Raw genomic sequence first — 14,595 nt, 5'->3', positions numbered from 1 at the left:
CATTGAAGCTGTTCTGGCAGCTCGTGGTTGCCCAACGGCCTATTAAGACACTATCAAATCAAATTTATTTATATAGCCCTTCTTACATCAGCTGATATCTCAAAGTGCTGTACAGAAACCCAGCCTAAAACCCCGAACAGCAAGCAATGCAGGTGTAGAAGCACGGTGTATCCTTTATTTTGGCAGTTACCTGTAAATATAACATAAATAAGTACTACTAGCTCAGAAGATAAATAGATTTACATTAAATTAAAAGACAGCAAAAATATCAACGCACAGGACAGTAGCCTACTAACATTTAAATGTAAACACTGAAATTAGACTGGAAGACCAATGACATGAATTATGAATATGGGGTTCATGTTCCATTTAAACCTATAATAAGCTTAATTGTGCAGATCAAAAGTATATTCCCCCATCACCACAGAGGTTAAACTTTGTTACAGTTAAATTCCCTTAGTATGAAGGTGACCCCTGATCTCAACTATTTGCTGTTTAACACTCTGACCTGTCTGTCTGACCCAATGATGTACAGTACCAGCCAAAAGTTTGGACACATCTACTCATTAAAGGGCTGTTCTTTATGTTTTACTATTTTCAACATTGTAGAATAATAGTGAAGACATCAAAACTATGAAACAGCACATATGGAATCATGTCTTAACCAAAAAAGTGTTCAACAAATCGGAACATATTTTAGATTCTTCAAAGTATCCACCCTTTGCCTTGGTGACAGCTTTGCACACTCTTGGCATTCTCTCAACCAGCTTCATGAGGAAGGCTTTTCCAACAGTCTTGAAGGAGTTCCCACATATGCTGAGCACTTGTTGGCTGCTTTTCCTTCACTCTGCAGTCCAATTCATCCCAAACCATCTCAATTGGTTTGAGGTCGGAGGATTGTGGAGGCCCGGTCATCTGATGCAGCACTCCATCACTCTCCTTCTTGGTCAAACAGCTCTTACTGGAGGTGTGTTGAGTCATTATCCTGTTGAAAAACAAATGACAGTCCCACAAAGCACAAACCAGATGTGATGGCGTATAGCTACAGAATGCTGTGGTAGCCATGCTGGTTAAGTGTGCCTTGAATTCTAAAGAAATCACAGACAGTGTCACCAGCAAAGCACCCCCAAACCCTCACACCTCCTCCTCCATGCTTCACGGTGGGAAAAAAGTATTTGATCCCCTGCTGATTTTGTACATTTGCACAGTGACAAAGAAATGATCAGTCTATAATTTTAATGGTAGGTTTTATTTTAATAGTGAGAGACAGAATAACAAACAAAAAAATCCAGAAAAACGCATGTAAAAAATGTTATAAAATGATTTGCATTTTAATGAGGGAAATAAGTATTTGACCCCTCTGCAAAACATGACTTCTGCAAAACCCTTGTTGGCAATCACAGAGGTCAGACGTTTGTTGTAGTTGGCCACAGAAAATCTGTGGAGGGAGCTGAAGGTTTGAGTTGGCAAATGTCAGCCTCGAAACCTTAATGACTTGGAGAAGATCTGCAAAGAGGAGTGGGACAAAATCCCTCCTGAGATGTGTGCAAACCTGGTGGCCAACTACAACAAATGTCTGACCTCTGTGATTGCCAACAAGGGTTTTGCCACCAAGTACTAAGTCATGTTTTGCAGAGGGGTCAAATACTTATTTCCCTCATTAAAATGGAAATCATTTTATAACATTTTTGACATGCGTTTTTCTGTTGTTATTCTGTCTCTCACTGTTCATATAAACCTACCATTAAAATTATAGACTGATCATTTCTTTGTAAGTGGGCAAACATACAAAATCAGCAGGGGATCAAATGCTTTTTCCCCACACTGTAATGAAAATATTGTAACTTGAAGAGCTTTCACACTGTGTATGTCAGGTTTACATCCTTTTTGTGTCGGAAATATCAAGGATGAAGATGGTTTTGTTAAGATAGGAATGTTCTTTTAGTTTTCTAACAAGTTCATAGTTTTGATGATACTTTGCCAGTAACTAGCCACGCCCAAGGGAGCTCAGAAAGCATGTCAGTATGACGGAAACGCCCCTTTTTACCTAAGTGTATAAAAGATTGAGTTAAGAATTAACATACCAGAATAGAAGGACTCAAGCTGCCGCTAGGTCTCCATTAGTCACGACCCTGAAAATCAACACGAGTTGAAGATGACAAAGTAGCCAACTAACAATCAATGTTACGGTAGAGTAGCTGTTCTAAGTACTGTATCTAAGAAAGTGAATTTAACCTGTTGGGGCTAGGGGGCAGTATTTACACGGCCGGATAAAAAACGTACCCGATTTAATCTGGTTACTAATCCTACCCAGTAACTAGAATATGCATATACTTATTATATATGGATAGAAAACACCCTAAAGTTTCTAAAACTGTTTGAATTCACTACTGTAAGTCGCTCTGGATAAGAGCGTCTGCTAAATGACTAAAATGTAAATGTAAATGTAATGTAAATGAATGGTGTCTGTGAGTATAACAGAACTCATTTGGCAGGCAAAAACCTGAGAGATTCCTTTACAGGAAGTGGCCTGTTTGACCATTTATTTGCTTTCTTTGACATCTCTTCCAAAAACTCAGGATCTCTGCTGTTACGTGACACTTCCCACGTCTCCAATGGGGTCTCAGAGCCCGGGAAAAACCTGAATGACGTAATTCAAAGCCCTGGCTGAAACACACGAGAGCTTTTGCTAAGTGGTCTATCAGAGGACAAAGGCTTAGGCGCGTGACCTGCCCCGCCCCTGCCTTTTGGTTTTTCCCTCTGTTTACAGACAGGCAGATTCCCGGTCGGAATATTATCGCTTTTCTACGAGATAAATTGCATAAAAATTGATTTTAAACAGCGGTTGACATGCTTCGAAGTACGGTAATGGAATATTTTGAATTTTTTTGTCACATTATGCGCCATGCGAACGACCGTGATTTACCATTCTGATAGTGTCTAGAACGCACGAACAAAACGTCGCTGATGGAACATAACGATGGATTATTTGGGACCAAACCTACATTTGTTATTGAAGTAGAAGTCCTGGGAGTGCATTCTGATGAAGAACAGGAAAGGTAAGACCATTTTTCTTATAGGAAATATGATTTTGATGAAGGCTAAACTTGCCGGGTGTCTAAATAGCTAGCCCGTGATGGCTGGGCTATGTACTTAGAATATTGCAAAATGTGCTTCATCCGAAAAGCTATTTTAAAATCGGACATATCGAGTGCATAGAGGAGTTCTGTATCTATAATTCTTAAAATAATTGTTATGCTTTTTGTGAACGTTTATCGTGAGTAATTTAGTAAATTGCTAGTAAATTCCCTGGAAGTTTGCGGGGGGTATGCTTTTTCTGAACGTCACATGCTAATGTAAAAAGCTGTTTTTTGATATAAATATGAACTTGATTGAACAGACATGCATGTATTGTATAACATAATGTCCTAGGTGTGTCATCTGATGAAGATCATCAAAGGTTAGTGCTGCATTTAGCTGTGGTTTGGGTTTTTGTGACATTATATGCTAGCCTGAAAAATGGGTGTCTGATTATTTCTGGCTGGGTACTCTGCTGACATAATCTAATGTTTTGCTTTCGTTGTAAAGCCTTTTTGAAATCGGACAGTGTGGTTAGATTAACGAGAGTCTTGTCTTTAAATAGCTGTAAAATAGTCATATGTTTGAGAAATTGAAGTAATAGCATTTCAAACGTTTTGAAAATCGCACCACAGGATTCAACTGGCTGTTACGTAGGTGGGACGATTTGGTGCCACCTAGCCCATAGAGGTTAAGTAGGACCATCCGGTTATTCTCTTCAAATCATCGTCGACCACACTGCTCTCATCACCCCCAATGGGGATCATCGACACGGCTGATTAGCTGTCCTAAGAAGACCACTCTTCCAGATCGAGTGAAAGTAAACACAGACAACTAAGAAGAAGGACATTGTGACCTCTTGTGGACAATCAGAGCCTTACACTTAAGAACTAAGGAGAAGGCCCAATCGAACCCTTTTTACGAAGTGGAAACCTTTCCATGAAGGCCTGGATCCAACAGAGATACACGACGAAGGAAGACATTCAAGACGTATATACATGCTTCTTACCCAAACGGGCAGCAGTTCGGGGAAAAGTGTTATGATTGCTATGAGAGTAGTTTCCAAATCTATCCATATGTTGTGTCTCTCTTTCTCTCTCTCTTTAACTCTCCATCTTTTGTAACAAGTGTCATATTGTGTCAATACGATAAAAACAGGTCCCTAGCAGACTAAGTTTCTAATAAATAACCTATACCATGCGTGTGTGTGTGTGTGTGTGTATCCTGTGTTATCATTTAGTTAGTTAGTTAGTTAATAAATAATCAAATCAATGTGTGTGTTATGGGATGATCAGCAAGACTCGGCTTTGTGCAGATTCAAGAAGCCTGCGACATTCAGAATGAGACTGATATGAGGTAATGATTAATAAGTGACTGTTATCGATATATAACATACCTTTAGTTTAATTTGGGAGATGGTAACTATAAACAACTTCTTCCGTGGTGCCCCAAATTCCTAATGAGTTAATTGTTACATGATTAATTTAATCGGGGAACAATTAAACATAGTTAGTTAATTCGATAAATAACAGACACCACATTAATGAAAGTCACGTCACGACAAATGCAACATCATAATATGGAGCAAGTTCTTTGTTAACTTACATTCAGAAAACGTGCTTTGTAGTGGTATTGTTTGAGTTGATTGACAAGTCCATTTTCTGAGTTGAGACCAACAACAAATACAGAGCTTCAAAATAGATTCTGATGCTTAGGATAAGATGGACAAGTCTGTCTTCTCACCTTCATTTACAGGTAGTCTGCATTTACACTACAGACTAAAATATCAAGTAAGCAATCCCCCACATTATGAAAACAGACTTGTCTACTAAATAAATCAGAACTACACTGATTAGTGGAACACAAGAAAATAAAGAGGGCATGGGAATTAATTGGTTGCTTTACTCTAGAGTACAAACTTTCAAACACCGCCACATAAAAAAAATCACACTACTAAAATATTCAAAGGAGATGCATATTATGTTCAAACTCATCTGCAGTAATGAAGTCAGCCTGGGCCAGTCATTGGGGACTTTGAAAAATCTGCCATATTAACATCTTTGTTTAACTGCTGCACTTAAGTCTCCCTGATGGCTAACTAATGGCTCCCCTGTACAGAGAACTTGAACCAAGCAGCAGTGTTACGTCTATATGTTAATAAAGCAGAGTTAACCAGTGCACCTTGTGAAGATTAGGGTCAGGAGCAGTGATGAAAAATGTACTTGAGTAAAAGTAAAGATACCTTAATAGAAAAGGACTCAAGTAAAAGTGAAAGTCACCCAGTAAATTCTACTTCAGTAAAAGTATGAAAGGATTTGGTTTTAATTATACTTAAGTATCAAAAGTAAATTGAATTGCTAAAATGTACTTAAGTATCAAAAGTAAAAATCATTTCAAATTTCTTATATTAAGCAAAACAGACGGCACCATTTTCTTTTCTTTTTTTGTTTACGGATAGCCAAGGTCACACTCCATCACTCAGAAATAATTTACAAACAAAGCATGTGTGTTTAGTGAGTCCGCCAGATCAGATGCAGTAGGGATGATCAGAGATGTTCTCTTGATAAGTGTGTGAATTGTACTTTTGGGTGTCAGGCAAAATGTATGGAGTAAAAAGTACATTATTTTCTTTAGGAATGTAGTGAAGTAAAAGTAAAAAAAGTACAGATACCCCAAAAACTACTTCAGTAGTACTTTAAAGCATTTAAAAGAAGTTAAGTACTTTACACCACTGGTCAGCAGGCCACAGACAAAGTGGATGCGGAAACAAATGACAACGATGATGGCTTCAGTGGGTTTGAACAATAAACTCCTTTTATTTCTACAATTAAGATTCCAATACGTTATACTAACTAAAAAGGATCTTCACTCTGCTCGTGTTAATGTAAAAATCACGAGGGTGGGTGGGGGTCTCGATTAGAATTCAGGCGTCGTTTTGAAGACGTCCGACAAGACGACTCTCTAGGGACTCAAAGACAGTGTGTGGGTCCTGGTCAGCGTTGATATGCACCGCCTCAGGGTAGAGGTCCTGCAGGGAGGAAGCATTGGCCCAGTACTCCTTTAGCTGCCGGAGCAGTTGGGCCTCGGAGTCCTTGGGATTGAACTGCAGACGCGTCTGCACCTCAGGACTGGGGGCTGGCTTATACAGTGAGTGGTATCTGTCGGGCAAAAACAACAGGACTAAGAATAACAAAGGACGAGGAATAAACAGAGAACTTTTTACATCAGACTATTGGAACATCCCCATTTAATGGCACCCTCTTTTCTATATAGTGCACTACTTTTGACCAGAACCCTATGGGTCTTGGTCAAAAGTAGTGCACTAAAACAGGAATATGGTAACATATGGGATACAAGCTGTGTTTCAAACTCATAAAAGACACACCCTCATCCACTTACCCTCGCCTTATGCCCTTGGGGGAATCCCCGGGGCCATATTTGTCATTGGTCCAAATTATTAGCCAAGCAAGGGAAGTTTGCAACATAAGCCCCTCAGCCCTCGTTTGCGAGTGTACAATTATGTTCACTCCGGGACATGAAACCCTCCATAATTCAATTTGCGATGATTGTACATCTGCTAAGAAAATTCAGCCAAAACTTAAAACCAACATTAATATGGAGAAGTCAACATACAAGTAAGTGTAAGTTAAAAGGAATGTAAATAAGTTAGACATTTTGCTACCCTGACATCACACTTTCGATTTTCCTGATATAGTAGGATGGCTAACATTCGATGTCTGCAGATGCGTTGTCTTCTAGTCAAGATATGAAATGCAATCATAATTGATTGGTAGTGCATATAAGGCACACACAACAGTTCCATGACGACTGAAAACACAACCGTGGGATGAACGAGTGACAAATTTCCGGTCAAGAGCGGTCCATTTAAAATGTATTCATTCTTCCCTTGCCCCTTGCCCTGCAAGTGTCAACTCGTCAGACATCATGATACGTCATCAGAAGTGTCCACTTAATTTGAGGGCTGAGGGGAGAGGGTGTGTCTTTCAAGAGTTTGGAATGCAGCCGCTGTCTATGTCATGGGGTCAACATCCCCATAAGCCCGAGCAATGACCGCGTCGCATGACTCACTTCTCCCCGGTGACAGGGTCGATTGACCTCAGAGTGACTCTCTCAATGGCCACGTCGTCTGTCATCTCCAAAAAGAAGACCCTATGGCGAGAAAGGAAATGAACATTAGATATCCATCCAGAAATAGTTGCAAGGACTGTAATTAGCTGTACGAGCTTCATCTTAGGTTAATTTTAGGATAGGTCTAAAAACATTTCTCCACATACCACTAATGGTCACGTACCCCACACCCACTCAGGAGACAGCCAAAGTAAATATTTCACCTACTCTGTCCCCAGCACAAGTACAGGAAATAAAGACCCTGATCCAAAAAAACAGATGTGTTTTCAGAGGTACCAGGCCGAACTGAGGTTATGGCTCATGATATCGTTTCCCTACCAGGGAGAAAAGTGAGCATGAGGCCAGATCAGGTACCTGAGGCTCGACAGGCCGCGATTAGAACAAAGACAGAGAAAATGTTGGCAGCTGGAGTGGTCGAAGAGTCACATAGTGAGTGGTCTAGTCCAATTGTGATGGTCTCCAAGCCCGATGGGTCTTTGCGGTTCTGTAACGACTTTCGGAAGGTCAATGAAATCTCCAAGTTTGATGCCTACCCCATGCCCCGAGTAGATGAACTGCTGGAGAAAATTGGGTAAAGCTCGGTACATTACGACCCTGGACCTAACCAAAGGTTAATGGCAAATTCCTCTGACCCCCAGAGCCAAAGAAAAGACAGCCTTTGCAACAACTGAATTTCGGTCCTAAAACCACACCAAGTGTATGCCGCAGCCTATTTAGATGATGTGGGTATCTACAGCCCAGATTGGGAATCCCACTTACCCCAGGTACAGGCAGTGTTAGACGCCCTTAGGAAGGCACGGCGAACCCTTCTCACGGCGAAACCTGACAATTTTTAAGTGGGGTTAGAGGAAACAGAGTATCTGGGATACACCGTGGAAAGAGGGTTAATCAAACCCCAACGTAAGAAGGTGGAGGCAATTAGAGGATGGCCGAAACCAATAAATAAGAAGCAGGTTTGAGCCTTCCTAGGGTTGACCAGTTACTACCGGAAGTTCATTCCAAGTTATGCCACAGTGGCCGCCCCACTCACCGACATGACTAGAGCCAGAGGACCAAACATGGTAAAATGGGATGAAAGGGCCACCAAAGCATTTAGAACATTACAGGAGGCTCTCTGCTGTAATCCAGTGCTGGTGGCACCAGACTTTGAGCGAGAGTTCGTGGTTCAGACGGATGCCTCAGAGGTCGGCTTGGGAGCCGTGCTATCCCAAGAGGTAGAAGGGGTGGAACACCCCATCCTGTTTTTAAGCAGGAAGCTGGGACCACGGGAGGCCACTACTCAGTCGTTGAGAAAGAGGCGCTGGCAGTAAATTGGGCTCTAGAAAGCCTGAAACCCTACCTGCTAGGGCGACACTTCACCCTCATCAGTGACCATGCCCCACTCACTTGGATGCATAAGGCTAAAGAGAAGAACGCTCGGGTGATGCAGTGGTTTTTGAGTCTCCAACCGTTTCACTTTGACTTAAAACACAGAGCAGGGAAGGAAATAGAAAATGTGGATGGGTTATCATGCATACACGCATATTTTGCTGCGGTAGCTCAACCTAGGGGTCGAATCTAGGGGGGGAGATGTGTGGCAAAGAAGGGGGTCGAGTGATAAATGGCAGATATGTGAGAGCAGAACTAATAAACAGGCTCTGCCCTCTCACTAAAATGGCCACCCCGATCAGAACTACAGATCACAAAATGGCCGACCGCCAAAACTACTATTCCCAGAAGCAAGGTGAACGCTCAGAAAGTGGGGCCGACCCACAGATAACGGGTCAAGACAAACCAGGAAGAGAGAGAGGAAGGGCTGGAAGGATCTGTGAACCATAGTGAAAGAGACAATATATATCAGCTGGATTTACCGTGTATGAGCTGGACTGTTTGGACTTACCTGTTGGCGTTTGGACCTGGACCTACCGAGAACCCGATTTGTGTACCGAACTCTGCTATCCTTGAACTCGCCTGCGGCCTGGGTGGACCAGGATGGGGAAATAAACACACAGGTACTGTCCGGTTCGAAATAACTCTCATTCTGGGGTTATTTTGGTGACGGTTTCCCGCTTAATTTGTGACAAACTCTCCTAATCTTGAAGGGGTTTGTCACAATACATGAAGAGGTTTGGCACAATACATTGTTAGATAAATATACAATATATTTCCTCCAGACAAACAATGATGACCAGTCACCTTTCTTTGATCACAAGGATATAAAACCCCAAAGTAAGCCACATAAGCCAGTGCCGGGTTTGGGATCGTCAAGGTACAATCACTTAGAGACCATTTCTCTTCCCTTTACTTCCACTTGAGAGAAGACGACGGTTGGTATGCTTACTTACTACTACTAAATGATTTTGTCTTCGAAATGTCCCATGAAAACAATAATGGTAATGCCTGTATATCACTGTGCCTAACTGAAATAATCATGAGGGCAGCTAAGAGAAAGTGAATGGATGATGATGGTCTCCTGAGCAGGCACAACTTAATAATCGCGGGAATGTCCACACGGGTCTCTCCCAGGACACGCTGCTGCTTACGTAAAGTGCCTCTAATGGTGTGGTCAGGTCCTCGCCCCCCTAGTCCCCGTCATCCCCTTCTAAACATCGGCCCCATAGTGGTCTCTGGAGGATCATAGGATGGTGACCTCTTGACTGCATTCACCGTATCATAAATGTTTTACATTTACTTCAAGAGGAGAGTATATAGAAGGACCACCCCCTAGCCCCCCTTAAGGTGAGATTTGGAACATTTCAAATTACAAAGGATCAATGACACACACACACACACACACACACACACACACGGTCCTTGATACAGTATATAGGCCTACTAAAGCCCTTTGATATGCCTTCCATTCCATGATGTTCCCCAAGTGTTCCTAACTGTTACAGATTCAGAGACTGTGGCAGGGATGTCCTGACTGGCACATACTGAACAACATGTCACAGAGCTGTCAATCACCACTGTAAAACATTTCCAGACGAAGATTTTAAATGTATGCCTCGGAGAAAGCTTTGTGTGTGTGTGTGTGTGTCTGACTATGGTCAATTATTTTGGGGAGAGTGTCTTGAATTTTTTATGAATATTTGTCTTTAAAAAAAGAAAAAAAAACTACTCTGCAAAGCTATTAGAATTAATATTTATACCTCTACATGAAATATTCATGGTTAACCCAAGAAGATAAAAAAAAAGACTGATAGGGGAGTCAGTCTGGGTAGGGGGGTTGTAAGAGAAGAGATCATTTACATTGGGTATTGTTTGTGGAACAGCTTGATGCTCTAAAACAAATGACTTACATAAACAGGAGTGCTCACAAGCAGAGATATGCGGAGATATGGGAAAAAAATTGGAAAGAAACGTAAAGTGTGTGTGTGTGTGCACACTTGAATGAATGCACATGCATTTCTGTCTGTGTTTTAGGCATGTGGGTATATAACCTAAATTTGATGAGTGAGGAACGTACACACAGTACAAGTACCTCTTTTCTCCACAAAGACCCTGTCTGCGTACCAAATGGCACCCTATACACTATATAATGCACTTTGGGCTCTGGTCAAAAGTAGTGCACTAGGAAATAGGGTGCCATTTGGGACGCAGACCTCCTCAACTAAACCAAGAGCCTCTACTCATCTGATCCCCCTGTCTAGAACCAGAACCACCCCCCCTCCCAACACCCTGTCCTTATTTCCTCCCATCCCATCTTACCCAAATTAAGAAATTAATGAGGGGCAGATTCTTTACAGCCCGCCTTGGCAATGTTTACCACTGATTAAATTATAACGCAGGCCCTGTTGTATTATTTATAAGCCAATTAGAGGAAGTGTTAATTTGATACGGTCTGCTGGACAGTTAAAATACATCTGAGTGAGAAAGGGGTTGGGGTGGAAAGAGGAAGGCTCAGGCTGACATTTGTCCACAGCTCTCTAGGATTACATGGCTAATTGCCCTGCTTTATCTGCGTTTCACAAATAGGCATGCATATTTCACTGTTCACAAAGACTTTGATTGTTTAAACTCGTGTCGGTCCTTTAAGGAGCCAAGGTGTGGCCAACATGGAGTGTAGCATAAAGCCCAATGATGGCTTAAAATGTTTGAGGGGTCTGGAGAACACAATAAAATTGCCCAAATATGCCATATATATGTCATAATATACACTGAACAAAAATATAAACGCAACATGTAGTGTTGGTCCCATGTTTCATGAGCTGAAATAAAACATCCCAGAAATTTTCCATAGGCAAAAAAAGCTTATTTCTCTCAATGTTTTGCACAAATTTGTTTACATCCCTGTTTGTTAGCGTTTCTCCTTTGCCAAGATAATCCATCCACCTGATATGTGTGGCATATAGAGAATTAAACCGGATGATCTTTACACAGGTGCACCTTGTGCTGGGGACAATAAAAGGCCACTCTAAGAGGTGCAGTTTTATCACACAACATAATGCTACAGATGTCTCAAGTTGAGGGAGCGTGCAATTGGCATCTTGACTCCAGGAATGTCCACCAGAGCTGTTGCCAGGGAATTGAATGTTCATTTCTCTACCATAAGCCTCCTCCAACGTCGTTTTAGAAAATTTGGCAGTACGTCCAACCGGCCTCAACTGCAGGTCACGTGTATGGCGTCGTGTAGGCGAGCGGTTTGCTGATGTCAACGTTGTGAACAGAGTGCCCAATTGTGGGGTTGTGGTATGGGCAGTCAAAAGTTACGGACAACGAACACAATTGCATTTTACTGATGGCAATTTCAATGCACAGAGATACCGTGACAAGATCCTTAGGCCCATTGTTGTGCCATTCATCTGCTGCATCACCTCATTTCAGCATGATAATGCATGGCCCCATGTCGCAAGGATCCGTACACAATTCCTGGAAGCTGAAAATGTGCCAGTTCTTCCATGGCCTGCATACTAAAACATGTTACCCATTGAGCATGTTTGGGATGCTCTGGATTGACATATACGACAGCGTGTTCCAGTTTCCGCCAATATCCATCAACTTCGCACAGCCATTGAAGAGGATTGGGGCAACATTTCACAGGCTACAATCAACAGCCATTAGGCAAATGGTGGTCACACCAGACACTGACTGGTTTTCTGATCCCCGCCCCTACTTTTTTTTAGGTATCTGTGACCAACAGATGCATATCTTTATTCCAAGTCATGTGAAATCCATAGATTAGGGCCTAATGCATTTATGTCAATTGACTGATTGCCTTATATGAACTGTAACTCAGTAAAAATCTTAGAAATTGGTGCATGTTACATTTTTGTTCAGTCTATATCCATTAAAATTGTATTGTTAATGTTTTCATGGTTAGTTCCAATAGGTTACATGTAAACACTCTAAAAAGAAAAGGGGAATGGGCGTTCCCTTTAGACTAATGATGGCAATGATGCTTCCAAAATGGCTAGAATTTTAAGAAAAATAGAGAACAGGATTCACATGGCCATATTTCCATAAATAATTGGCACATAAATACCAATGATGGCTTAACATGTTTGGTGGTGGTATGAAGAACACAATAAAAGGGCCCAAGTAGCTTAAGTATCATATCCCATACATCCCATTCAAAATGTTATGCCCATTTCCATGTACAGGGAAGGTTTCCTCTAGCATTTCTTGAAAATTACAAAATACAGAATAGCACATTATATATAGTTTCAATCATTAGACATAAGGGAACACCAATACCAGTCAAAAGTTTAGACACACCTACTCATTCCAGGGTTTTTCTTTATTTTTACTATTTTCTACATTGTAGGATAATAGTGAAGACCTCAACAATGAAATAACACAAATGGAATCCTGTAGTAACCAAAAAAGTGTTAAACAAATCAAAATATATTTTATGAGATTTTTCAAAGTAGCTACCCTTTGCCTTGACAGCTTTGCACACTCTTGGCATATAACATTTACTTAAGTATTCAGACCCTTTACTCAGTACTTTGTTGAAGCACCTTTGGCAGCAATTACAACCTCGTCTTCTTCGGTATGACGCTACAAGCGTGGCACATCTGTATTTGGGGAGTTTCTCCCATTCTTCTCTGCAGATTCTCTCAAGCTCTGTCAGGTTGGAAGGGCAGCGTCATAGCACAGCTATTTTCAGGTCTCTCCAGAGATGTTTGAATCCGGGCTTTGGCTGGGCCACTCAAGGACATTCAGAGACTTGTCCCGAAGCCACTCCTGCGTTGTCTTGGATGTGTGCTAAGGGTCGTTGTCCTGTTGGAAGGTGAACCTTCGCCCCAGTCTGCTGTCCTAAGCAGGTTTTCATCAAAGATCTCTCTGTACTTTGCTCTGTTCATCTTTCCTCGATCCTGACTAGTCTCCCAGTCCCTGCTGCTGAAAAACATCCCCACAGCATGATGCTGCCACCACCATGCTTCACCGTAGGGATGGTGCCAAGTTTCCTCCAGACCTGACGCTTGGCATTCAGGCAAACGAGTTCAATCTTGGTTTCATCAGACCAGAGAATCTTATTTCTCATGGTCTGAGTCCATTAGGTGCCTTTTGGCAAACTCCAAGGGGGCTGTCATGAGCCTTTTTACTGAGGAGTGGCTTCCGTCTGGCCACTCTACCATAAAGACCCGATTGGTGGAGTGCTGCAGAGATGGTTGTCCTTCTGGAAGGTTCTCCCATCTCCACAGAGGAACTCTAGAGCTCTGTCAGTGACCATCGGGTTCTTGGTCACCTCCCTGACCAAGGCCCTTCTCCCCCGATTGCTCAGTTTGCCCGGGCGGCCAGCTCTAAAAAGAGTCTTGGTGGTTCCAAATTTCTTCCATTTAAGAATGATGGAGGGCCCCTGTGTTCTTGGGGACCTTCAGTGCTGCAGACATTTATTGGTACCCTTCCCCAGATCTCTGCCTCAACACAATCCTGTCTCAGAGCTCTACGGACAATTTATTTGACCTCATGGCTTGGTGGGACCTTATATAGACAGGTGTTTGCCTTTCCAAATCATGTTCAATCAATTGAATTTACCACTGGTGGACTCCAATGAAGTTGTAGAAACATCTCTATCTGTTTTTTTACTTCTAATATATTTTTTCTTTGTCATTGTGTGTAGATTGATGAGGAAAAAATGTTATTTATACAATTTTTGAACAAGGCTGTAACGTAACAAAATGTGGAAAAAGTCAAGGGGTCTGAATACTTTCTGAATGCACTGTATATACAAAAGTATGTGGACACCCCTTCAAATTAGTGGATTCGGCTATTTCAGCCACACCCGTTGCTGACAGGTGTATACAATTGAACACATTGTCTATGGAGATTGCATGGCTAACATTGGCAGTAGAATGGCCTTTCTGAAGAGCTCAGTGACTTTCAATGTGGCACCGTCATAGGATGCCACCTTTCCAACAAGTCAGTTCGTCAAACTTCTGC

General features: G+C 41.8%; 1 protein-coding gene across 6 annotated transcripts in view; it reads right to left on the bottom strand.

Moving 5' to 3' along the window:
* Nucleotides 1-5,870: 5,870 nt before the first annotated feature.
* The window catches only part of ak8 (adenylate kinase 8), an 81,444-nt gene continuing 72,719 nt past the window's right edge, over nucleotides 5,871-14,595 (bottom strand). For 4 of the 6 annotated variants that reach the window (XM_029722309.1, XM_029722312.1, XM_029722311.1 and 1 more), the window contains 2 exons: nucleotides 7,168-7,248; nucleotides 5,871-6,236 (listed from right to left, as the gene is read on the bottom strand). In XM_029722309.1, the coding sequence (XP_029578169.1) occupies nucleotides 6,002-6,236; nucleotides 7,168-7,248 (316 nt within the window). In that variant the 3' untranslated portion in view covers nucleotides 5,871-6,001. The remainder of the gene's footprint in view (nucleotides 6,237-7,167; nucleotides 7,249-14,595) is intronic. The other 2 variants (XM_029722314.1, XM_029722310.1) reach the window with 2 other exon arrangements.

Source organism: Salmo trutta, chromosome 29 (assembly GCF_901001165.1).
Source record: "Salmo trutta chromosome 29, fSalTru1.1, whole genome shotgun sequence".
Classification (NCBI taxonomy): Eukaryota; Metazoa; Chordata; class Actinopteri; order Salmoniformes; family Salmonidae; genus Salmo; species Salmo trutta.
Note: the sequence above shows the minus strand (reverse complement) of the source record. Positions and strands in the feature narration are given on the sequence as shown.